At 44.0% G+C, this 26254-nt stretch overlaps 1 protein-coding gene across 1 annotated transcript in view; it reads left to right on the top strand.

Moving 5' to 3' along the window:
- hspg2 (heparan sulfate proteoglycan 2) overlaps window positions 1-26254 on the top strand; it is a 141962-nt gene that overhangs the window by 93166 nt on the left and 22542 nt on the right. The window contains exons 44-55 of the mRNA XM_039008751.1: window positions 959-1069; window positions 1298-1398; window positions 1626-1806; window positions 9339-9461; window positions 9680-9835; window positions 10420-10562; window positions 19452-19587; window positions 19837-19997; window positions 20536-20671; window positions 21128-21271; window positions 21560-21694; window positions 21874-22055. Coding sequence (XP_038864679.1) covers window positions 959-1069; window positions 1298-1398; window positions 1626-1806; window positions 9339-9461; window positions 9680-9835; window positions 10420-10562; window positions 19452-19587; window positions 19837-19997; window positions 20536-20671; window positions 21128-21271; window positions 21560-21694; window positions 21874-22055 — 1709 coding nt within the window. The remainder of the gene's footprint in view (window positions 1-958; window positions 1070-1297; window positions 1399-1625; window positions 1807-9338; window positions 9462-9679; window positions 9836-10419; window positions 10563-19451; window positions 19588-19836; window positions 19998-20535; window positions 20672-21127; window positions 21272-21559; window positions 21695-21873; window positions 22056-26254) is intronic.

Genomic DNA, 26254 nt, shown 5'->3' on the forward strand with positions numbered 1-26254 from the left:
CAAAATATACAAAATAACAAAAGTGGGTACAAAACCCGTTGCACACCAACACATAACTTGCACATCACATACAATCAAACAATCTCCGACAAGGACATGAGGGGAAACAGAGGGTTAAATACACAACATGTAATTGATGGGATTGGAACCAGGTGTGAAGGAAGACAAGACAAAACCAATGGAAAATGAAAAATGGATCAGTGATGGCGAGAAGGTCGGTGACGTCGACCGCCGAACACCGCCCGAACAAGGAGAGGGACCGACTTCGGCGGAAGTCGTGACATGAAGTTTACATACACTCAATTAGTATTTGGTAGCATTGCCTTTACATTGTTTAATTTGGGTCAAACGTTTCGGGTAGCCTTCCACAAGCTTCCCACAATAAGTTGGGGGAATTTTGGCCCATTCCTCCTGACAGAGCTGGTGTAACTGAGTCAGGTTTGTAGGCCTCCTTGCTCGCATACGCTTTTTCAGTTCTGCCCACAAATTTTCTATAGGATTGAGGTCAGGGCTTTGTGATGGCCACTCCAAAACCTTGACTTTGCTGTCCTTAAGCCATTTTGCCACAACTTTGGAAGTATGATTGGGGTCATTGTCCATTTGGAAGACCCATTTGCGACCAATGGTGTTCTTCGGCTTGCAAGCCTCCCCCTTTTTCCTCCAAACATATTGATATTCATTATGGCCAAACAGTTGTATTTTTGTTTCATCAGACCAGAGGACATTTCTCCAAAAAGTACAATCTTTGTCCCAATTTGCAGATGCAAACCGTAGTCTGGATTTTTTATGGCGATTTTGGAGCAGTGGCTTCTTCCTTGCTGAGCTGCCTTTCAGGTTATGTCGATATAGGACTTGTTTTACTCTGGATATAGATACTTTTAAAATGAGTTTTAATGACTCCAACATAAGTGTATGTAAACTTCCGACTTCAACTGTATATTCCTACCTGTTCTTTCAGGAGAGGAGCTGCATATCCCCAGTGTTCAACCCAGTGACGCAGGCATCTACATCTGTACCTGCAGAGACCAACGCAACATCAACAGGAGCCGCGCTGAGATCATCGTCACAAGTACTACTTGTTAAAACATTTACTGAATGCACAAACATATTAGAATTTCTAATAATTTTGTCATTATTTTTTAAGTGATCTTAGTCAGTTGTTGAATAATTAAACTGGCTTGAACTTATAAGCTTTTTAACAAGTTTTGGCTCTAGCTAAATGTGGTCGAAGCTGAGATACAGTAAGTAATACATTTTTGGGGCTTTTAAATGTTTACTGAATGGTTTCTGTCTCCAGCTGTCTTATCCAAACCCATTGAAGTGACCATTGAGGAGCCCAAAGCACATAGCGTCACAGTTGGAGCAACAGTCAGCTTCATCTGCACAGCCAAGAGCAAGGTAACACTAGCTTCCAACATGGAGACATTAACACAATCAATTCTATTTATTTGGATATATCTTGGATGGTTGGCATTGTGCTTAATAAATTTGGCCATGAGAGAAAATGGTAGAAAACCATATTATTATACAATTGTCCCCCTTTTATTGGCCCCTCTGTTGCATTGCTTTCTCTCTTACTTGTGTTTACTTCACATCTTGTACCCATCTGTCCCCTCCCCTCCCAGTCTCCAGCCTACACCCTGGTGTGGACCCGGCGGGGTAACGGCAAGCTGCCCAACAGAGCCATGGACTTCAACGGCATCCTGACCATCCAGAACGTCCAGCCTGAGGACGCTGGCATCTACGTGTGTACAGGCTCTAACATGTTTGCCATGGACGAGGGCACTGCCGTCCTCTACGTGCCAGGTTTGTGATCCCAGACAGGTGCCATCATACTGTTAGCCATCAGCCTCTTTACACCACCCTACAAGCTCTATTCCTCTCCTCAGCCCTTCCTCGAATGGTGCATGCCCCTGCTTGCTTTGGCTTTGCCTCCGTTCCCTATATAATGCACTGCGTTAAATTAGTTTATCTGTTTGCACCCTAGCTTCTGTCAAACAGCATAACTCCTGTCATTCTGACTCCCAACCCCCACTTTTCTAAATTCAGACAACCTCTCTCATGTCAAACCCTGTGTTAGATTCTAATTCTTTATTCTGAAGTTTATTCTGCCCGGAGGATCAAATGCAGATACAGCTGCATTAGACAAAAACATTTTCACGCAAGCACTGATATTTAACCGTTCCTCATAGGCTGAGTCTCCTCCTACCCATCTGTACAAACATCGTTCTTTACTGCTAGGCAGGACACTAGTGATACGGGCATAAACTTTTATTTCTCCCTTAAGGTGACCTGACCTGATCTCAACCCCCCTCCATCACTAATCCATGGCTCTCTCCACTTATCAATGCCTGCCACATGTAATCGCTTCCCTGCACTCAACACATTCCAAGCCTAATTGCACACACTATATACCTTCCTCCTATAACCCTTAACTTCTGGTGTAGACCCTCTAAACCTCAGCACTCCATCAGTGACATGAATGAGTATATTTCCTATTCTCAGAACCCAACACCTTCAAATCTCTCCCTACGCTACCTGTTTCCCTGTTTCTGATGTTGGTGTCTCTGTCTTTCTAACAACGATTTGACCTTCTTACTCCGTGTAAAATCTTTATGGTTCCAGGGGCAATGTACAGCTTGTGGATATTATAATTATTTTATTATGAAAAATAATGAAAAGGGCCATAATTGTAAGATACGTGTATGGTTTGTCCAAGAAATCATAGCATACAGTAGTCCTCAATGCTACCAAAGCCCAAAGAGAATCCCCACTCAAGAGTTTCAAGTAGTTTTAGTTACTATGCACTGTCACCACTCCCAATGGATTTACCAAAGAAGGTTGTCTTGCCCAGTGGCATATATTTTGTTTATTTTCTAGTTACTTCTTGGTTTAATACTCAGTGATGACTGACCAATCCTTTGAATTGGGTCTCTGTTGCCATCGGTGATATCTCTTCTCTGATCTCTAGCTGTTGCTGTCTTCACTGTGGGTTCATGTAATCGGTGGTGGTGGTGGTCTGGTAACTTTTCAATCACTTGTACACTAGTTTCTGCCTATTTCCTTACTAGCAGGGTGTTGGTTATTTGGTATCTTTCCTGAATTCTGTAACTCTGGCTGGGACTGGTGGTGGTTTCTCCTTGAGCTGTAGTGGTTGATGAGGTACATGGATGACAAGATGGGTGCTTAGTGACTGACTGGGAGGGACCAACATTCAAAAAGGACTTCAGCCTATCACCACCGAGGCATAAATGTACTTACAGTATAGTAAAAGGACTGTACTGAGCCTACTTACCCAATCACAATCCCAATCTAAACCCCCTCTCGAGGGTGACTTGAGGATCACATAGGAACAGAAGCAATCCCACTCTGTATAAAAAACAGATCCTTTGTTCCTTTCCTGATTGTTTTGATGAATGTTAATGTTGACAATGGTGCTATCAGCCTTGTAGCAGGGGAAGATACCTGTGGTTGAACTTTAAACTTTAGGTTAGTAGTATATCTATCTATGGCTGCTTTTATTGTCTGTTATCTGGATGGGAGTAGTAAGAGGGTCCAAGGCATTGCATTGCCAATTGTAAGTCAATTGGCAATGCAAAAAGTTGCCAAGGCGTCTTGTTTTGCATCGTACTATCCAGTAAGTGTTAATTAGACTCAAAGGAAATGTGTTGAAGATTTGACTTGAAATTTGAAAGATCATTGAGACTAGTTTGGATTTCAACGCTTTCATAAATCAACTTGCGTATGTCACACGTGTTGTATCAAATTTTTATTGCAGTTCAACATTGTCATATTTTTTAAATCAAGGGCAAATAATCTTTTTTTAATTGATTAACTTTTTTAAACCTAAATGTTATCCGAACATAATATATCAAATTTGATAAAAGTTAAATAAATTACTACATACCTAGATCTATATAGCGATATATTTGTTTGTTTCTTGGCTAGTAATTGATTTGAGAGAACAGGCAGTACTTATTCATTTACTTACATGATAAAAGCATGGTTTACATTTATTTTGAGAACAGATCAAAAGTTTATAATAATTTTCAATGTTTTGTCATTGCATTTTTATGTTTTAAATGTTTCTCATCAAACATTTTTTAAATATATTTTGTTGTTGTTGATATACAGTATCTTATTAAGAGAAAAAAGAGAGATTCGGTGGCTGAAATATGGGCCGATAGAGACAGAATGCGCAATCCACAGACAGTTTGAGATGCCTCATGCTACTATGTTATTTTAGTTTGAACTTTTCATTTATACTTTTATAACTATTGTTTTACACTGTATTTAAATCACCTAGATATCCAAAGGTGCTGTTTCAAAGAGATTGTACTTTACACTATACTATGAACTGATTAGATTTTTTTAAATTACCTAACTGATGTAACATACAAATATCACAATGTATTTTATTTATCTTTACTGAAAATGTTTGTGAAAAAGATCAATTTGATTAAAGTAGTAATAATGACCAAAGATATGACAGAGTCATGCGGAGTGAGATTGCAATGGAACAGAAGATATTACCTCCCTCAGGGTACAAGGCACCAGACCTTCGTACGTAATTTATTTTGGATGTATTGTAAATCAACTAATTGTAAGGTGTTGATGTAATGGCATTAATGACTATCAGACCCTTCTTCACTATGGCCTACTTGTCAAGGATAAGCCAACCCACCATTGTTTAAACCACAAGCTGTATATGGTTGAAAACATTAAAGAGAACCATTCTTGAGAACCATTCTAAACACAAATCGAATGGTTCAATCAATGGAAGTAAAGTTTTTACAAGTAGTTTGTATAACTACTAACATGCATGCTCTGTATGTGGCTCTCATTTCTCTTTGTGCTTGTTTGTACTCAGTCCGACCATACCGTTTTCATTGTTGTGTTCTTGTCTCATTGTGTTCTGTGCATGTTTGTGAAGTAGAACTCGTTGACTTTAAATCCAAAGGTTCTCTCGCTGAGTAGACACATTCACTGTTACACCAGCAAATGACCAGAGTTCATATCAGTAACACGTTTTATACAGAAGAGAACATATTTAAACACAGCACTGTATGTTGTATGAACACAATGACACAATCTCCAAGGTGATATGCCCTTAATCTTAACCAGTATCCACAGAACCATATCCCAAAAATCACACAATTACTAACATTGTATCCAAGGGTAAGTACTGTATGTGATGATTGTGAATATAAAACTATGAATGCAATAGCACCATCTATGACCATCATAAAAAAGACACCTCTTACTCTTTAGCCTGCATGGGATGTAATGTCTGGATCAGAGGACCTCAATATCGCGTGCCTCTAAATCCCAGAAAATTGACAGAGCTCTTTGAAGACATGCGCTAGTGTTCTAAATAGCCCAATTATATTTCCTGATCTGAATTGGAGAAACGATTTGAATACATTGAATACATGATGGGAAAGGTGGCGCCTATTGCATTCAAGTTATGTTCCTTGCCGATCATTCTGCTGTTGTATTGTTGTGTCTTGTGCATTTTGGAAAATCGCTGGCATAAGAAACACCAGGCAGTACTTGGATGGACCACAGCATTCTGAGTTCTGATTGGGCCACAGACTCAGTGGGAGGTGCATTGGATGATGATTCCAATGCCAGTGTTCCATCATTGCCCTGGAGACTCACCTGTCAGTTTGCCTGTCCTGTCCTTCCTTCCTCCTTTCCCCATTTCCAGAGGCCTCACAGACTCCGACGTTTTACACAGCCTATGAAATGTTTGAAGGACATAGAAAGCGTAAGTGGGCATGGCAGGGCCACACCTCTCCACCACACCTCCACCTCATCCCTGGAGGGCTCCTCCCTCTCTCTGTCACGCATGCATTCATCTACCTTTGCCTTCAGCATGGATGTGGTGGTCTGGTAATGCCCATGTACAATCAACCATAGGGATTACATACAGTTCACACCTCACATAAGGTTGTAGGGTTATATGGTTATATGGTTAACTGAACTATCAACGTACTATAGGTTAGAATGTTTTTGCAGAGGTATTCATTCAAATGTAAAGATGCAATTCTTATTGCTTGCTCTGCATTGTGTCTCCTCAAACATACAGTATATGAACAGGCAATTCTCTTTATAACATATGATAATATTTTGACATGCATAGTATCATGATAATACAGTTGAAGCCGGAAGTTTACATGCACTTAGGTTGGAGTCATTAAAACTCGTTTTTCAACCACCCCACAAATTTCTTGTTAACAAACTATAGTTTTGGAAAATCTACTTTGTGCATGACACAAGTAATTTTTCCAACAATTGTTAACAGATAGATTATTTCACTTATAATTCACTGTATCACAATTCCAGTGGGTCAGAAGTTTACACACACGAAGTTGACTGTGCCTTTAAACAGCTTGGAAAATTCCAGAAAATTATGTCATGGCTTTAGAAGCCTCTGATAGGCTAATTGACATCATTTGAGTCAATTGGAGGTGTATCTGTGGATGTATTTCAAGGCCTACCTTCAAACTCAGTGCCTCTTTGCTTGACATCATGGGCAAATCAAAATAAATCAGCCAAGACCTCAGAAAGAAAATTGTAGACCTCCACAAGTCTGCTTCATCCTTGGGAGCAATTTCCAAACTCGTGAAGGTACCACGTTCATCTGTACAAACAATAGTACGCAAGTATAAACCACGCAGCAGTCATAGCACTCAGGAAGGAGATGCATTCTGTCTCCTAGAGATGAACGTACTTTGGTGCGAAAAGTGCAAATCAATCCTAGAACAACAGCAAAGGACCTTGTGAAGATGCTGGAGGAAACAGGTACAAAAGTATCTATATCCATAGTAAAACGAGTCCTATATCGACATAACCTGAAAGGCCGCTCAGCAAGGAAGAAGCCACTGCTCCAAAACCGCCATAAAAAAGACAGACTACAGTTTGCAACTGCACATGGGGACAAAGATCATACTTTTTGGAGAAATGTCCTCTGGTCTGATGAAACAAAAATAGTTTGGCCATAATGACCATTGTTATGTTTGGAGGGAAAAGGGGGAGGCTTGCAAGCCGAGGAACACCATCCCAACCGTGAAGCACGCGGGTGGCAACATCCTGTTGTGGGGGTGCTTTGCTGCAGGAGGGACTGATGCACTTCACGAAATAGATGGCATCATGAGGACGGAAATGATGTGGATATATTGAAGCAACATCTCAAGACATCAGTCAGGAAGTTAAAGCTTGGTTGTAAATGGGTCTTCCAAATGGACATGAGCATACTTCCAAAGTTGTGGCAAAATGGCTTAAGGACAACAAAGTTAAGGTATTGAAGTGGCCATCATAAAGCACTGAACTCAATCCTATAGAAAATTTGTGGGCAGAACTGAAAAAGCGTGTGCGAGCAAGGAGGCCTACAAACCTGACTCAGTTACACCAGCTCTGTCAGGAGGAATGGGCCTAAATTCACCCAAATTATTGTGGGAAGCTTGTGGAAGGCTACCCGAAACGTTTGACCCAAGTTAAACAATTTAAAGGCAATGCTACCAAATACTAATAGAGTGTGTGTAAACTTCAGACCCACTGGGAATGTGATGAAATAAATAAAAGCTGAAATAAATAATTCTCTCTACTATTATTCTGACATTTCACATTCTTAAAATGAAATGGTAATCCTAATTGACCTAAAACAGGGAATTTCTACTAGGATTAAATGTCAGGAATTGTGAAAAACTGAGTTTAAATGTATTTGGCTAAGGTGTATGTAAACTTCTGACTTCAACTGTATATGTTCATAATACGCTTGACACCATGTAGACTTTAGTTATGATAGTACAGAATAGATTGTACATGAGCATTACTAGGTCTTGCCTGGCTCGTCTGGCTACTTATGGTATGGGTCCATTGGTGCAGGTGCATGCTCATTCATGTGGGAAGCTCCTCTTGAATGTTGAGTCCATTTACCAACTTTACTTGTCACCCATTAAGTCCCTCATGCACTTCCTCTCAGGTCCCCTCCGGTTTTCCATCTGCACAAAACATTCACACTCACTTTTTTAACACCACACTAGTGTACGACAACAACTAATGCACATTTTAGTACAGTCATCTGACCGAGATCAGATCTCCATCTTTATGTTATAACCTCAAGTATCTGATGTATTTAGAGAGAAAGTTACATACTAAATATGACATGCTGTCTTATTATTCTATCTATAGTAGTTAGCTTGTTCTCTTCCAATCAGCACTCAACACAGAGGAGACACCACCCACACGTTCTCCATCTGCATTCTGCTTGACGGTCCCACACAGGGACACACACTGGTCTGGAATAGCTGTCATAGTGAGCTTCAAACATCATGCTGTGCCTAATACACCACATCACGATCATGGCTGTTAGTTCTCCCCCTGGGCTCCAGAGCTATCTGCCATTCCTCTCATCATGCTCACCTCCCCCTCGACAGATCTCATCCTTTAACCGTCCATCACAGTGAATGTTTCAATAAGGTATACTGTATACTTAATGGCCTGTTGTAACCTCACCACCTACTTACTGAAGTTTTCTCCATTACTAAGTTCACACAGTTCAACTGACCTAGGTCACCATGTCTCAATATTGAGACAAGCTAAATCATTAGATCAATTTTGAGAAAGTGTACTAGTCAGTGCCCAGCCTTTCAGAAAACAAAGATCATGAAATATAGTCAGTCTCTCTCTGTCAGGTCAGTGAGTCCCAGACCCAGACCAGGGCTTATCTCGTAGCTTAGATAGCCTGATAGTCCTCCCTGGACGCTGAAAGGGGCCTTTATTTTGCTCTGTCGCCCTGGGATCAGATGCGATTCAATGTGGCTGGGGATCAGCGTCCAGGGAGGATCAGCCAAGCTGGCACAGAGAGCTGTGCCCAGAGAGCCATGTGCCCTGCCAAGGCAAGCCTGCCACCTCTCATCTGTGTCAGCTGCACAGAGGGCCCTGGCTGCCAAGGGGTAATTTCTAGGCGTAGGCCACGTACCCAGCCCTGTCCCGCCACCCTCTCTCTGCCCTCCCTCATTAACATTGACACACAGACACAGTCTTGGCCTGAGTGAGTCAGGACCCAGCCTTGCTGATCTACAGCCAACATGTACACTAAACTGATGTCACTTGATTCTGTAAAGTACTGGTCTGGTAGCAGTAAATGGAAACCATGCGTTTGGTGTATTTGATACCATTCCACCTATTCCGCTCCAGCCCTTACTACGAGCCGCAAAATGTTAAAGCCTCTTTCTGCAGAAAAGCCCCTGCCCTTTGTGAACACAAACGCCCCATACTTTGGGGTCTGTCTATTTCTGAGCAGTGCTGAACTATTCTCTGCCTTATTGTAGCTGCCGAGGGGGCCGAGCCAGTGGCTACCGCCACTCCACCTGTCCTGACCATCCAGCAAGGAGGCCGCGCTGAGTTCCACTGTACTGTGACTGGCAACCCTACCCCTGCCATCGAGTGGATAGGTAAGGAAAGCTGTAGCTAGCGGTACACCTACAGCATAAACTAAGCCAGTCAATTAGTTTAGTCAATTGCTGGCTAAGTCAATTAGGAACACATTCATTCGCATGTATAACACCCTGTTATAATCTTGTATTTGAATAGCTGTTTATAGAAGTATACATTCACACTGTATAATGTCATAACTGACAAAAAGGGGGGAAATAATCTTATGTGTTTCTAGGTGGAGGTCCTGGTAACAGAATGAGCCCCAATGCTGTGGTCCGTGGAGGAGTACTAATCATCCCTGCTGTGGAGAGGGGGGATGAGGGGGAGTACGTCTGCAAGGCCCTCAACACCCACGGAGAACACACAGCACGGGCTGTCCTCTACGTACACAGTGGGTCTCAACATCAACAGCAGGCCAATGTCACAGGTTCATGGGGTGGTATTCTTACTTGAGATCTACACGCTTTACTCGAGTTGTTGCGCAAGTCTTCTATTGAGATCGATGAAGGATTTATGGATACTCTGAGGTCTGAGTTGTGTGTACTTATCTCAACTGTGAATATGCCCAATATTGTTGTTTGTCACTAGTTACCACAGCCACAAAGTCATTATTTCTACAATTTATCTTCTTAAAATATGATTTTAAACCACAGGAGGTTGGAGGCACCTTAATTGGGGAGGGCAGGCTCGTAGTAATGGCTGAAGCGGCTCCGTTCCAGACATTATTATGAGCCGTCCTCCCCTCTGCAGCTTGAATGTTTTAAACCTAACCTTAACCTTAACCTCACTGCTAACCTTATACCTAACTCTAACTTTAAATTAAGACCAAAAAGCTGGTTTTCATAAATTTTTACAATATTGCCCTTTTTGACTTTGTGGCTGTGGTACCTAGGGACAACCCATATTGTCTACCAGTCTTGTTGGGTCCTCATTTGGGCATATTCTGTGTTCTTCCTGTGTGTTTAAATGCTTCAGGTGCCAGCCTGCCCCACGTGCAGGTGAGCCCCCAGAGAGTGGACATCCATGAGGGGGAGACGCTGAGGCTGTACTGCAGGGCTGGAGGCACGCCCAGCCCCGGACTCACCTGGAAGAAACAGGGAGGACAACTTCCTCCGCAGGTAAACACTGGTCCTTTCTACCTGATACTTTCTGTCTAGGATATATACTGATCTTAAGAGTAACTACATAGAGTGCCTTCAGAAAGTATGTATTTATATCCCTTGATTTTGTTGTGTTACATCCTGAATTTTTTATTGTCACTGGTCTACACACAATACCCCATAATGTCAAAGTGGAATTCTGTTTTTGAAATTCAACCACTTTGTTATGGCAAGCCTAAATAAGTTCAGGAGTAAACATTTACTTAACAAGTCACAGAATAAGTTGAATGAACTGACTCTGTGTGCAATAATAGTGTTTAACTTGATTTTTTTAATGACTACTTAATGACTACCCCATACATACAATTATACAATTATCTGGAAGGTTCCTTAGTCGAGCAGTGAATTTCAAACAAAGATTCAACCACAAAGACCAGGGAGGTTTTCCAATGCCTTGCAAAGAAGGGTAGATGGGGTATTGGTAGATGGGTAAAAATACAGACGTTGAATATTAATTACACTTTGGATAGTGTATTAATACACCCAGTTGTTACAAAGATACAGGTGTCCTAACTAACTCAGTTGCCAGAGAGGAAGGACACTGCTCAGGGATTTCTCCATGAGGCCAATGGTGACAGAGTTTAATGGCTGTGATAGGAGAAAGCTGATGATGGATCAACAACATTGTAGTTACTCCACATTACTAACCTAATTGACAGAGTGAAAAGAAGAAAGCCTGAAACAGAATAAAATATTCCAAAACATGCATCTTGTTTGCAACAAGACACTAAAGTAAAACTGCAAAAAAATGTGGCAAAGCAATTAACATTTTGTCCTGAATACAAAGTATTATGTTTGGGGAAAATCCAATACAACACATTACTGAGTGCCACTCTGTCACAATCGTCTAAGGTGGAAACAGTAGACCAAGGTGCAGCGTGGTGAGCGTACATACTTCTTTATTATAAGATGTCGCCAACAAAACAATAAACATCAAAACGAAAACGTGACGCCAACGTAGTGCTCACAGGCAACTATACATGGACAACTACCCACAAATACAGGTGGGAAAAAGGCTACCTAAGTATGGTTCTCAATCAGAGACAACGATAGACAGCTGCCTCTGATTGAGAACCACACCCGGCCAAACACCAAGAAATACAAATCATAGAAAAAGGAACATAGAATGCCCACCCAAATCACACCCTGACCAAACCAAAATTGAGACATAAAAAGCTCTCTACGGTCAGGGCGTGACACACTCTCCATAATTTCAAGCATAGTGGTGGCTGCTTTATGTTATGGGTATGCTTCTAATTGTTAAGGACTGGGGAGTTTTTTTTCAGGATAAAAAAGAAACAGAATGGAGCTAAGCACAGGCAAAATCCTAGAGGAAAACCTGGTTCAGTCTGCATTCCACCAGACACTGGAAGATTAATTCATCTTTCAGCAGGACAATTTTTATTTTATTTTTATTTCAACTTTATTTAACCAGGTAAGCTAGTTGAGAAGTTCTCATTTACAACTGCGACCTGGCCAAGATAAAGCAAAGCAGTGCGACAGAAACAACACAGAGTTACACATGGAATAAACAAGCGTACAGTCAATAACACAATAGAAAAAAAAGAAAGTCTAAGTACAGTGTGTGCAAATGGCATGAGGCGGTAAGGCAATAAATAGGCCATAGTAGAAAAGTAATTACAATTTAGCAGATTAACACTGGAGTGATAGATGAGCAGATGATGGTGTGTAAGTAGTGATACTGGTGTGCAAAAGAGCAGCAAAGTAAATAAAAACAATATGGGCATGAGGTAGGTAGGTGGGCTATTTACAGATGGACTATGTACAGCTGCAGCGATCGGTTAGCTGCTCAGATAGCTGATGTTTAAAGTTAGTGAGGGAAATGTAAGTCTCCAGCTTCAGCGATTTTGGCAATTCGTTCCAGTCACTGGCAGCAGAGAACTGGAAGGAAAGGCGGGCAAAGAGGTGTTGGCTTTGGGGATGACCAGTGAGATATACCTGCTGTAGCGCGTGCTACGGGTGGGTGTTGTTATCGTGACCAGTGAGCTGAGATAAGGCGGAGCTTTTTAGCATAGACTTATAGATGACCTGGAGCCAGTGGGTCTGGCGACGAATATGTAGGGGGCCAGCCGACTAGTGCATACAGGTCGCAGTGGTGGGTGGTATAAGGCGTTTTGGTAACAAAACGGATGGCACTGTGATAGACTACATCCAATTTACTGAGTAGAGTATTGGAAGCTATTTTATAGATGACATCACCGAAGTCAAGGATCGGTAGGATAGTCAGTTTTACTAGGGTAAGTTTGGCGGCGTGACTGAAGGAGGCTTTGTTGCGGAATAGAAAGCCGATTCTAGATTTGATTTTGGATTGGAGATTTTTGATATGAGTCTGGAATGAGAGTTTACAGTCTAGCCAAGGCCAAATATACACTGGAGTTGCTAACTAAGATGACATTGAATCATTCCTGAGTGGCCGAGTTACAGTTTTGACTTAAATCTACTTGAAAATCTATAGCAAGTTATGATCAGCAACCAATTTGACAGAGCAAAAATGTTACAATCCAGGTGTGAAAAGCTCTTATAGACCTACCCATAAAGACTCACTGTAACGGCAGCCTTCCTCCTCTTCATGGGAAGAGAGGGTGTAACAGGGATCGGACCAACACGCAGCGTAGCCAGTGCTCAACATGTTTAATAAAAACGAAACAGTGAACACTTACAACGATACAAAATAACAAAATGTGGCAAACCGATACAGCCCTATCTGGTGCAGAGAAAACACAAAGACAGGAAACAACCACCCACAAATCCCCAACACAAAACAAGCCACCTATATATGATTCCCAATCAGGGACAACGATTGACAGCTGCCTCTGATTGAGAACCATATTAGGCCGAACACAGAAACAGACAAACTAGACACACAACATAGAATGCCCACCCAGCTCACGTCCTGACCAACACTAAAACAAGCACAACACACACGAACTATGGTCAGAACGTGACAGTACCCCCCTCCTGAGGTGCGGACTCCGAACGCACCCCCTAAAACTCAAGGGGAGGGTCTGGGTGGGCATCTGTCCGTGGTGGCGGCTCCGGCGCTGGACGAGGACACCACTCCACCATTGTCTTTGTCCCCCTCCTTAGCGTCCTTTGAGTGGCGACCCTCGCCCCCGACCCTGGTCTAGGAACCTTCCCAAAGGTCCCCCCTAGATTGAGGAGACAGCTCAGGACAGAGAGGTAGCTCAGGACAGAGAGGTAGCTCAGGACAGAGAGGTAGCTCAGGACAGAGAGGTAGCTCAGGACAGAGAGGTAGCTCAGGACAGAGGGGTAGCTCTGGACTGAATGGCAGCTCCGGACTGAATGGCAGCTCATGACTGGAGGGCAGCTCATAACTGGAGGGCAGCTCATAACTGGAGGGCAGCTCAAGACTGGAGGGCAGCTCATGACTGGAGGGCGGCCCATGACTGGAGGGCGGCTCATGACTGGAGGGCGGCTCATGACTGGAGGGCGGCTCATGACTGGAGGGCGGCTCATGACTGGCGGGCGGCTCATGACTGGCGGGCGGCTCATGACTGGCGGGCGGCTCATGACTGGCGGGCGGCTCATGACTGACTGGCGGCTCATGACTGACTGGCGGCTCATGACTGACTGGCGGTTCATGACTGACTGGCGGCTCTGGCAGCTCCTGACTGGCTGGCAGCTCTGGCGGCTCCTGACTGGCTGACGGCTCTGGCGGCTCCTGACTGACGGGCGGCTCTAACGGCTCGGGACAGACGGGCGGCTCTGACGGCTCGGGACAGACGGGCGGCTCAGATGGCGCTGGGCAGACGGATGGCTCAGATGGCGCTGGGCAGACGGATGGCTCAGATGGCGCTGGACAGACGGATGGCTCAGATGGCGCTGGGCAGACGGATGGCTCAGATGGCGCTGGGCAGACGGATGGCTCAGATGGCGCTGGGCAGACGGATGGCTCAGACGGCGCTGGGCAGGCAGGCAGCTCAGACCTGCTGTGGCGCACAGTAGGCCTGGTGCGTGTTGCCGGAACTGGTGGTACCGGTTTGTAGGCACCTCAAGGCTAGTGCGGGGAGCAGGAACAGGGCACACTGGACTCTCGAGGCGCACTATACACCTGGTGCGTGGTACCGGCACTGGTGGTACCGGGCTGAGGGCACGCACCTCAGGGCGAGTGCGGGGAGAAGGAACAGTGCGTACAGGGCTCTGGATACGCACAGTAAGCTTGGTGCGTGGTGCCGGAACTGGTGGTACCGGGCTGGAGACACGCACCACAGGGAGAGTGCGTGGAGGAGGAACAGAGTTCTGGAGACGCACAGGAAGCCTGGTGCGTGGTGTAGGCACTGGTGTTACTGGGCTGGGGCGAGGAGGTGGCGCCGGATATACCGGACCGTGAAGACGTACAGGAGCTCTTAAGCACCGAGCCTGCCCAACCTTACCTGGTTTAATGCTCCCCGTAGCCAGGCCAGTGCGGCGAGGTGGAATAGCCCGCACTGGGCTGTGCTGGCGAACCGGGGACACCATGCGTAAGGCTGGTGCCATGTACACCAGCCCGAGGAGACGTACTGGAGACCAGATATGTTGAGCCGGCTTCATGGCACCTGGCTCGATGCCCACTCTAGCCCGGCCGATACGTGGAGCTGGGATGTACCGCACCGGGCTATACACACGTACAGGAGACACCGTGCGCCTTTCCGCACAACACGGTGTCTGCCCGTACTCTCGCTCTCCACGGCAAGCCCGGGAAGTTGGCGCAGGTCTCCTACCTGACTTCGCCACACTCCCCTTTAGCCCCCCCAAGAAATGTTTGGGGTTTCTTCTCGGGCTTCCTGGCCAGCCGTGTTCCCTCATAACACCGGTTCCCCTTCGCAGCTGCTTCCGCTCTCCTAGCTGCCTCCACCTGTTCCCATGGAAGGCGATCCTTACCAGCCAGGATCTCCTCCCATGTGTAGCAACCCTTTCCGTCCAACACCTCTTCCCAAGTCCATTCCTCCTGGTACCGCTGCTGCTGCTGCTGCCGCTGCTGCTGCCGCTGCTGCCTGTTGCTACGCTGCTTGGTCCGAGATTGGTGGGTGGTTCTGTAACGGCAGCCTTCCTCCTCTTCACGAGAAGAGAGGGTGTAACAGGGATCGGACCAACACGCAGCGTAGCCAGTGCTCAACATGTTTAATAAAACGAAACAGTGAACACTTACAACGATACAAAATAACAAAATGTGCAGAGAAAACACAAAGACAGGAAACAACCACCCACAAATCCCCAACACAAAACAAGCCACCTATATATGATTCCCAATCAGGGACAACGATTGACAGCTGCCTCTGATTGAGAACCATATTAGGCCGAACACAGAAACAGACAAACTAGACACACAACATAGAATGCCCACCCAGCTCACGTCCTGACCAACACTAAAACAAGCACAACACACAAGAACTATGGTCAGAACGTGACACTCACAGCTGTAATCGCTGCCAAAGGTGCTTTTACAAAGTATTTAATAAGATATTTCTGTATTTGATTTTCAATACATTTACAAAACATTTTTAAAACATGTTTTCACTTTGTCATTATGGGGTATTGTGTGTAGATAGGTGAATTTTTTTGAAATTTTAATCCTTTTCGAATTTAGGAATGTGGAATAAGTCCAAGGAGTATGAATACTTTCTCAACTCACTCACTGTATGTATTGTATACAGCAGGGGTGTCAAACTCACTTTGCCCCGGGGGCCGCATTCAGTCTTCAACGAGGTCCGGAAAATGTGTTATATTTCCTTGCCGTCCAAATTTGCCAAAAATGGTCCTTTATCCATTGTTTTTGGAATTCTCGATGCTCCCTGACTGTCTAGTGATTATTAGCGAGCTGGACAGTCAAGAAACTGTATGAATATAGATCCATTACCATTTCTACACAGTTTGGATTTGTTTTTTTATTTTTTATTTTACTCAAACCACCTGTGGGCCGGATTGGACCCCCTCGTGAGCCGGATCCGGGCCGCGAGCCATATGTTTGACATCCCTGGTATACAGTATTGGGTGCTGGTATCTCACCATGCTATTGAAAGGATTGTGTTGGTGAAAAAGTGAATTCTTTTTCAGTATTTTGACCAGTATTTTGACCACAGTATTTTGACCAATCTTTATTGTTTTTTTCCTTCTTGTGTTTCCTTCCTCCCTTTTTTTATTCCCACCCTTTTTTCCTTGACGTTTTGCTCAGGCCATTCCTTCTCACGGTTTCCATCAGTTTAAAAGCAACAGTCTCGATGTGTTACAGAGACGTATTGAGGAGCTGCAGGTCTGTCCATCTGTCCTGTCTTTACGTCTGTCTGTCTATCTATCTGTCACGTCTCTTACTTCCCACCTGTTGTCCTCTACTGACCTTACCTAAACACACTGTCAACTAAATGCATGATCAAACGTGTCTTTGATTCATCATCACACACAGTAACTGCCATTAATTCATTTCAAGCAAATAGCTGCTCACAAAGTCTCCATGAGAAATAGTAGTTCAGTATTACTGGTAAAAAAAAACATAATTAACAACAACAACAGCAAGCTGGGTGTGAAGCTCTTCTTATGGCATGGTTTAGTTGTTGTTTTTGTCTTATAAATGTTCCATCCATCCATGTCCTTCATTTTCTAATTTATCCACCATCATTAGGGATGGGGGAAAAATTGATACAGTTACATGTCACAATATTATTTTTGGATTGATATTTGGCTCCAGGTATCGATTTGTAAGAAAAGTTTTGGCTACTGTAGCTACATTACATTAGCTAGGGCTAGTTGTCTATATGCGGTGTTTTTCATCCTATAGCTTTTTAAATAGTGACCCAACATGTTTTCAGCACTTTTATTTCCCTGACTGATCAAAACTCGTTTTTTAATGCTGTCTCTTGTCTCTCTGCAGCAGATATATAGTGAGCAATATGTTTGGAACATCAATCCGCAATAAAATCACAGTATCGAATCGCAATACATATAGATTTGTGAGAATCGCAATACATATGGTATAGGCACTTAAGTATGGTGAAAATATCGTATCGTGAGGCCCCTCTCAATTCCCAGCCCTAACATCATCATATCATCCCTGACATATTTGTTTCCTAAACCAACTATTTACCATTTTGCTCATATTATTATTATTTCTGTATGTACACGCCAAGGCCCCAGGGCGTAGCTAGGTATTTGGGACATAGTCTCCTCATGCCAGGCACTTGTCCCCCTCGAGGCGCTTTGGGTTAGTCCCTCCGTACCTCGTGTCTCCTCTGCCAGCCGATGCTCAGGGCTCTGTTTTGTTCTGCCTCAGACAGCTTCAGCGTTGTGTCAGCTTTTCCCATGGGGACTCAGGCTCTGCCGTGCGGCCACGCAGAAATTCTGTGTACTTTAGCAAATGGATTGCTTTGAAAACTTGTGAATGGGTTCAGACACACATTGAGCCGGCTCTGCCTCAGCCACTGCTCACTTTAGCCAGGCCCTCACGGTTGACTAGGCCGGAGCTAAGCAGCTTTGTCCACGGATGGAAGGCACACTACCACCACCCCCAGGATACTGTAATCCACCCAGCCCAGCCACACCCCTTTAAATTCCCTCTCCAGCCACACCCCTTTAAATTCTCTCTCCAGCCACACCCCTTTAAATTCTCTCTCCAGGCACACTCCTTTAAATTCTCTCTCCAGGATCTAGACACACCCCTTTAAATAATGTCTTTAGGTGTACTCTATTCTCAGCTGTAACACTGGCCACTGTTCATGTTGATGGTTGTAATACTGTATGGTTGTAAGGTTGTAAATTATAGTAAGGTCCACTCTGTCCATTATAGTTCAAGTGTAAAGTAGTTGCTTAGCGTTGATTTAGTGAGTGGTTGTAAGTATGAGTAAACATCTGTAATGCATTACCAGGGATTTCATACTGTACAGAGGAGCTTTGTATTGCTTGAAAGCATTGTATTGGCTCAAAGCACTATGTCTAATATGTCAATTCCCTAACAGTTTCCCAGTCCTGTCATCATTGTACTGAATCATTTTAACAACTCAACAACAATTATTTTAAGTATACAAAAGTATACAATAACATGTGCTACTATACCTACTGTAGTGTATGCTACTGTAATGTATCCTCCTGAGGTGTATGACTACCTACTGTAGTGTACCCTACTGTAGTGTATCCTACTGTAGTGTATGCTACTGTAGTATATGACTACCCACTGTAGTGCACCCTGCTGTAGTGTATGACTAACTACTGTAGTGTATCCTACTGTAGTGTATGCTACTATAGTGTATGACCAACTACTGTAGTGTATCCTACTGTAGTGTATCTACTGTATGTCATTGGTAACTGTTTCAATAGTGATCATTATTTGTTGTCAAATTAACATTTTTAACTGTGAAATCATTATAGTAATGTTGATATACCTTAACATTCCTTTTCTCTTCAACCAATGATGAATTGGTTCGATTTTATTGTTTTCTTTCATGCAAAGCACAGCAATAACTGAAAAGCCATTTTTAATGATCATAACACAAACATTGTTACAACGCACACACCATTTAACAATGCTATATACTGTATATGCTGAAGATCCACCCTGCTGTGCTTTTGTTGGTATTGATTTGAAATGATATCAAGTGTGTCTGTTGTTCGCACCTTTGTGGGTTTTATACAGTGGTTATACAATGTTTAAACAGTAGGTGTTGGTCCAAAGGTAAGAAATCTGCTGTATGTAAGATGTTTTTGTATTGGGTTTGGGTAGAGACATTATCATTGTCATGCACATTGTCGTGTAGCTCGTACCACAGTGGTGCATCATGTCTAAGGCCATTGTGACATATTCTTCATCCCTCTCCATGCTCGTTGCTGTGTCCTCTCTAGACCCGTATGGAGCGTACAGACATTGGCACCCTTCTCATCCCCAACATCAAGTCCTCTGACTCTGGCACCTACCTGTGTGTCGGAACCAACTCCATAGGATCCTCAGAAGCTCGCATCGAGGTCACCGTCAATAGAGGTGAAAGGTCACTCCAGGGTCATGTTCAGTAGGGCACTCGTTTTAAAAAGTTTTGCATATGTAAATCGGAAACGGCTGTTTCTTATTGGAAAGAAAGTTCAGATTACGTCAATGTTTTAATCTGTTTCAAAATGTTTTCTCTCTACTGGGCATGACCCAGTAAATTGTACCCCAGAGCTTGCTGCTGCTGTGTGTTGACAGTAATTTAACATTAGTAAATATCTGTGTCCTGTGTTTGTGGTTGTGTAGCAATAGGAGGAGACACCATCTCGTCAGCCATCACCATCCAGCCCTCCATAGCTGACGTCCAGGAGGGACAGTCTCTGGACCTTAACTGTTATGTCCCTGGTAACCCCCCACCTGCTGTCACCTGGAGGAGGTCTAGTGGACGCCTGTCTGCCAATCACCAGGTTGGAATATACACAAGTTCTCTTACTAGTGATGAACAATTCTGGAAACTTTCCCAAAGTTCCCAGGTTTTGGTTTTCCCAAAGTTCCCAGGTTTTGGTTTTTTCAAAGTTCCCAACATGGATTTCTGAAAACCCAGGAACTTTGGGACCTTACCTCTAACATACAAATGCTTCCAACTGTTCATGTAAATGTACTGTAGCCACGTGATGATATGGTATCATTACTGTTTAGGAAGCTCAGCTAGTCAAATCTCTATGAAAAATCTATTGAAGGGATAGTGGGACATTTTGCTAGCTAGCATGCTAGTTGGTTCTGCAGACTTCCAGTCATTGTGCTAACGCTAGTTATAAATTGCATCAGAAACGACCTTCAACTTCATTAAAACTGAAAGCAGAGACATAAAAATGGTATTCATGAGTTCATCTGACTCTGGGGAAGTAGAATAAAGTAATTGCCAACATGTCGCACTATCCCTTTAATGAAGACTGTTTATTTCGGCTGAATATTCAGCAGGATAATTCCCATTGTGCCTAACAGGTTCTGGGTACCCAGCTGCGTATCCTCTCTGCCAGCCCAGATGACTCTGGGGAGTATATCTGTCGTGTGGAGGCAGGGCCTGGTACTCCTGTCCGTCAGACCTCAGTCTCTGTCTCAGTCACAGCCACCTCCTCTCGTAAGTCAGCAAGCTATTCTCTCTGTGACAGTACACTGGCTTGACAATGGAATATCCTCTCTACTGATATCACTGTGGATGGTGGTGAAGCAGTCCGAGGCATACGCAGTAGGAACATCTGTGTAATTTATTTAGTGGCCTTTCGTCATGTACAGTATTACTTTTCCAGTTGTGTTTAATTTCAACCCTCCTTAAAGTGGCCTCAAGAGTGTATGCTTTACTTTTCCACACTGCCATGATCTCATCCTGGTTCAAACCTTCCTGGGTTTCTGGTTTGTCATGTTTTGTATTTGCTTCTAAATTCCAATGCTTCCAATGGAGCCCATAGACCTAAAGTATCATGATCTGGTACTTACAGTACACCCTCTTGTAAATGTTGTAGGATTAGAACTGGAGTGAGCAGAGGAAACATTGTCCTGTTGTAATGTTTGTGGTGGTGTGTGTTCCCTGGAGTAGGCCTGCAGACCCCTATCATCTCCATTGAGCCCCACAGTGCAGCGGTGCGAAAGGGAGAGTCAGCCAGCTTCAAGTGTAGGGTCTACAGTGGAGCCCAGCCCGTTCGCCTGGAGTGGAAACTGTCCAACAACCAGCCCCTTCCTGGTGAGGCCCCTCCCACACACACACACATACTGTTACACTGTTACTCTCTAACTGGAGGATACTCAATCATTCAATTAAATTCCATACAGCAGAAAGGCATTTAGTCAGATTCTTGTCAGATGTCAGAATCATGTCTATATCCACACACGCAAACTACCTGCAATACATACAGTAATGACAACATATAGTCTGTATCCAATTACTGTTCTTTCATTTTTAGCTATTGCTGCTTGTAAGAGATGTACTTGACAGACTAAGTGATTCCCTATGAAACCTGTCATTCTGTAGACAATGTGAAGATTGACCATTACGGCTCTGTCCTCATCATCACTGATGCCCGCCCTAGCAACCAGGGCACCTACCGCTGTGTGGCTAGCAACTTGTTTGGAATCACCCAGAGCATGGTCTCTCTGATTGTCAGAGGTATGGTGTAGTCACACACACACACGCACACACACACATATATGGTGTTGATGTTTATGGTGTGGTTCAGTATGAGCATCTGCTCTCTGTCGATGAACTAAGGGCCCCCCTTGGTGGTTGTCATGGTAAAGGAAAGGACTTATGGTTGTTTATTTGGGTGATGTCATCCTTCCTTCCAGAGTCTCCCGTAGCGACTGTCACCCCTCAGGGGCCCGTGCGAGTCAAGGTGGGTGAACCCATCAATCTGGAGTGCCAGGCCTCCGGGGAACCACGGCCATCTGTCACATGGCACAGGCTGGACAACGCCCGCAAGACCATGCTGAGTAGCCCTGTGCCCATGGAGTCCAACGCTGTCATGCAGGTACTGTACTGGATCTGTGTTCATTTTTACTGAGCTTTTGTACTGTACAGGCGAAAGGTAGCCTAGTGGTTAAGAGCTTTGAGCCAGTAACTGACAGGTCGCTGGTTTGAATCCCCGAGCCGACTAGGTGAAAAATCTGCCGATATGCCCTTGAGCAAGGCACTTAACCCTAATTTCTCTGGATAAGAGTGTCTACTAAATGACAAGTGAAATGTATGTGGAAGAATAAAGGTTTCCTAAACACAGATTAAGCCTAGATTCTCAATTCAATGTGCTTCTTGCTCTAAAACCAGGCTTAATCTGTGTATGAGTAACCAGCTCTTAGTGTTAGGATGTAACATTTTTGTGCTAAGATATATTACATAGGGTGTGCTATTTATTCTATGATGGGCAAACGTAGTAAAGCTGTTGTCATGATGTGCCCTTGGGGGGAGGATCATAGCCCCCCCCCCCTCTCTCCAAAGTTTTATGATGGTCGTAAATACTCTGCTTCTGGGTCTGTTGTATTGAGATTGGAATGTGTGACTGTGGGACACAGAGAGAGACTTGGCCAAACTTTAACATCAAAAGGGTGAATAATTCAACAGTATTTCTGTATTCCAAACATTTAGAATGGTCCTGGGGTATTTAAAGAACAATCCTGTCGAATTTGTTAATAATTTGTGATGTAACTAAAGACGATAGGACAACATAACAGTATCTCTTAATTTATATATTTCCCAGCTGTCAGGGTCACATCCAAATGTGGGGGAACGTATATGATTAAATATAAAACTATTAGTGAGAAGATGTAATGTGATGTTAGCCTTCTAAATGAGAGAATTGTTTTTCGTATGAAGTCTTAACAAAGTCAGTCGCCAAGCCCACGTGAGCACAGACATTACATCGGCGTCATGAAATGCCCACTTTTCCCAGAAGTGTATAAAACCCACTTCCGACAAAATGTACTTTAGACCAGTTACGTGCAGATTGAACGACCGAATGGTACTCTGAAAGATCCATTCTGGAGAACATTTACCTATCTAGCGACCATTGGTACACCTGATGTCACCATTATAACAAGCTACAACTACTAAAGACTTTGATCTCTGGTGGACAAACCAGAGACTTTCTGTCGACTGACTTTCCAGCAGACGGACCGGCGGTCACAGAGAGAAAAAACAAAGGCCTACACTCGAAAATATGTAAATTGCAATTCCTTTTTGAATGAGTGGCTGTTCATGTGCAAAGTGTTAGCATTTCCATGAGCCTAGTTATCTGATGTGTGTACGATAGTGGTGTCCTTTGTCTGTTCTCCCGCTCTTTCTTACCTGCCCCTCCCTTTTCATTTGGTGTACCAAGCCATCATATCGGTTTAGTCCACTAGGGACTTTTCAATGTATCATGTTAGTAACCAATGTATCAAATCAAATCAAACTTTATTTGTCACATGTGCCGAATACAACAAGTGTAGACCTTACAGTGAAATGCTTTACAAGCCCTTAACCAACAGTGCAGTTCAAGAAGAGTTAAGAAAATAAACTAAATAATAGTTTAAATAAATATATAAATAATAAACTAAAGTTTAAAAAAATAATTACTCAATAACATAACAATAACGAGGCTATATTCAGGGGATACTGGTACCGGGTCAGTGTGCGGGGGTACAGGTTAGTTGAGGTCATTTGTACATGTAGGTAGGGGTGAAGTGACTATGCATAGATAAAATAAACAGTGAGTAGAAGCAGTGTACAAAACAAATGGAGGCAGGGGGGGGGGAGGGGCGGGGGGGGGTGTCAATGTAATAGTCCGGTGACCATTTGATTAATTGTTCAGCAGTCTTATGGCTTGGGGGTAGAAGCTGTTAAGGAGCCTTTTGGTCCTAGACTTGGCGCTCCGGTACTTCTTGCCGTGCGGTAGGAGAGAAAACAGTCTATGACTTGGGTGACTGGAGTCTCTGACAACTTTATGGGCTTTCCTCTGACACCGCCTATTATATAGGTCCTGGATGGCAGGAAGCTTGGCCCCAGTGATGTACTGGGCCGTACGCACTACCCTCTGTAGTGCCTTGCAGTCAGATGCCGAGCAGTTGCCAAACCAGGCGGTGAGGCAACCGGTCAGGATGCTCTCGATTGTACAGCCGCAGAACCTTTTGAGGATCTGGGGACCCATGCCAAAACGTTTCAGTCTCCTGAGGGGGAAAAGGTTTTGTTGTACCGTCTTCATGACTGCCTTGGTGTGTTTGAACCATGATAGTTCGTTGGTGATGTGGACACCAAGGAACTTGAAACTCTCGACCCGCTCCAGTACAGCTCCTTTGATGTTAATTGGGGGCCTGTTCGGCCCGCCTTTTCCTGTAGTGCACGATCAGCTCCTTTGTCTTGCTCACATTGAGGGAGAGGTTGTTGTCATGGCACCACACTGCCAGTTCTCTGACCTCCACTCTATAGGCTGTCTCATCATTTTCGGTGATCAGGCCTACCACTGTTGTGTCGTCAACAAGCTCAATGATGGTGTTGGAGTCGTGTTTGGCCACGTAGTCGGGGGTGTACAGGGAGTACAGGAGGGGACTAAGTACACACCCCTGTGGAGCCCCAGTGTTGAGGATCAGTGTGGCAGACGTGTTGTTGCCTACCCTTACCACCTGGGGGCGGCCCGTCAGGAAGTCCAGGATCCAGTTGCAGAGGGAGGTGTTTAGTACCAGGGTCCTTAGCTTAGTGATGAGCTTCGTGGGCACTATGGTGTTGATCTCCTAGCTGTAGTCAATGAACAACATTCTCACATAGGTGTTCCCTTTGTCCAGGTGGGAAAGGGCAGTGTGGAGTGCAAATGAGATTGCGTCATCTGTGGATCTGTTGGGGCGGTATGCGAATTGGAGTGGGTCTAGGGTAACCGGTAGGATGCTGTTGATGTGAGCCATGACCAGCCTTTCAAAGCACTTCATGGCTACCGACCTGAGTGGTACAGGGCGGTAATCATTTAGGCAGATTACCTTCACTTTCTTGGGCACAGGGGCTATGGTGGTCTGCTTGAAACATGTAGGTACTGACTCAGTCAGGGAGAGGTTCAAAATGTCAGTGAAAACACTTGCCAGTGGGTCCTCGCATGCTTTGAGTACACGTCCTGGTAATCCATCTGGCCCTGCGGTTTTGTGAATGTTGACCTGTTTAAAGGTCTTGCTCACATCAGCTACCGAGAGCGTTATCACACAGTCATCCAGAACAGCTGGTGCTCTCATGCATGCTTCAGTGTTGCTTGCCTTGAAGCGAGCATAAAAGGCATTTAGCTTGTTTGCTAAGCTCACGTCACTGGGCAGCTCGCGTCTGGGTTTTCCTTTGTAGTCCGTAATAGTTTTCAAGCCCTGCCACATCCGACGAGAGTCAGAGCCGGTGTAGTAGGATTATTCCAGTCTGTTCTAGCAAAACAGTCCTGTAGCGTAGCATCGGCGTCATCTGACCACTTCCGTATTGAGCGAGTCACTGGTACTTCCTGCTATAGTTTTTGCTTGTAAGCAGGAATCAAGAGGATATAATTATGGTCAGATTTGCCAAATGGAGGGCGGGGGAAAGCTTTGTATGCATCTCTGTGTGTGGAGTAAAGGTGGTCTAGAGTTTTTTTCCCTCTGGTTGCACATGTGACATGCTGGTAAAAACTTGGTAAGTTAACCTGTTTGGGCTGCAAACCCGACGTCGGTACACTTATGACAACAGCCAGCTCAAAGTGCAGGGCGCGAAATTCAAAAGATATTTTTTTTAAATATTTAACTTTCACACATTAACAAGTCCAATACAGCATATGAAAGGTACACATCTTGTGAATCAAGCCAACATGTCCGATTTTTAAAATGTTTTACAGGGAAGACAAAATATGTAAATCTATTAGCTAACCACGTTAGCAAAAGACACCACTTTTCTTACTCCATCAGTTTCTTACTCCATCAGTAGCTATCACAAATTCGACCAAATAAAGAAATAAATAGCCACTAACCAAGAAAAAACTTAATCAGATGACAGTCTGATAACATATTTATTGTATAGCATATGTTTTGTTCGAAAAATTTGCATATTTCAGGTATAAATCATAGTTTACATTTCAGCTACAATCAGAAATTGCACCGAAAGCAGCCATAATATTTACAGACACCAACGTCAAATACCTAATTACTCATCATAAAACATTTCTGAAAAATACATAGTGTACAGCAATTGAAAGACAGGCAT

Source organism: Salvelinus namaycush, chromosome 14 (genome assembly GCF_016432855.1).
Source record: "Salvelinus namaycush isolate Seneca chromosome 14, SaNama_1.0, whole genome shotgun sequence".
Classification (NCBI taxonomy): Eukaryota; Metazoa; Chordata; class Actinopteri; order Salmoniformes; family Salmonidae; genus Salvelinus; species Salvelinus namaycush.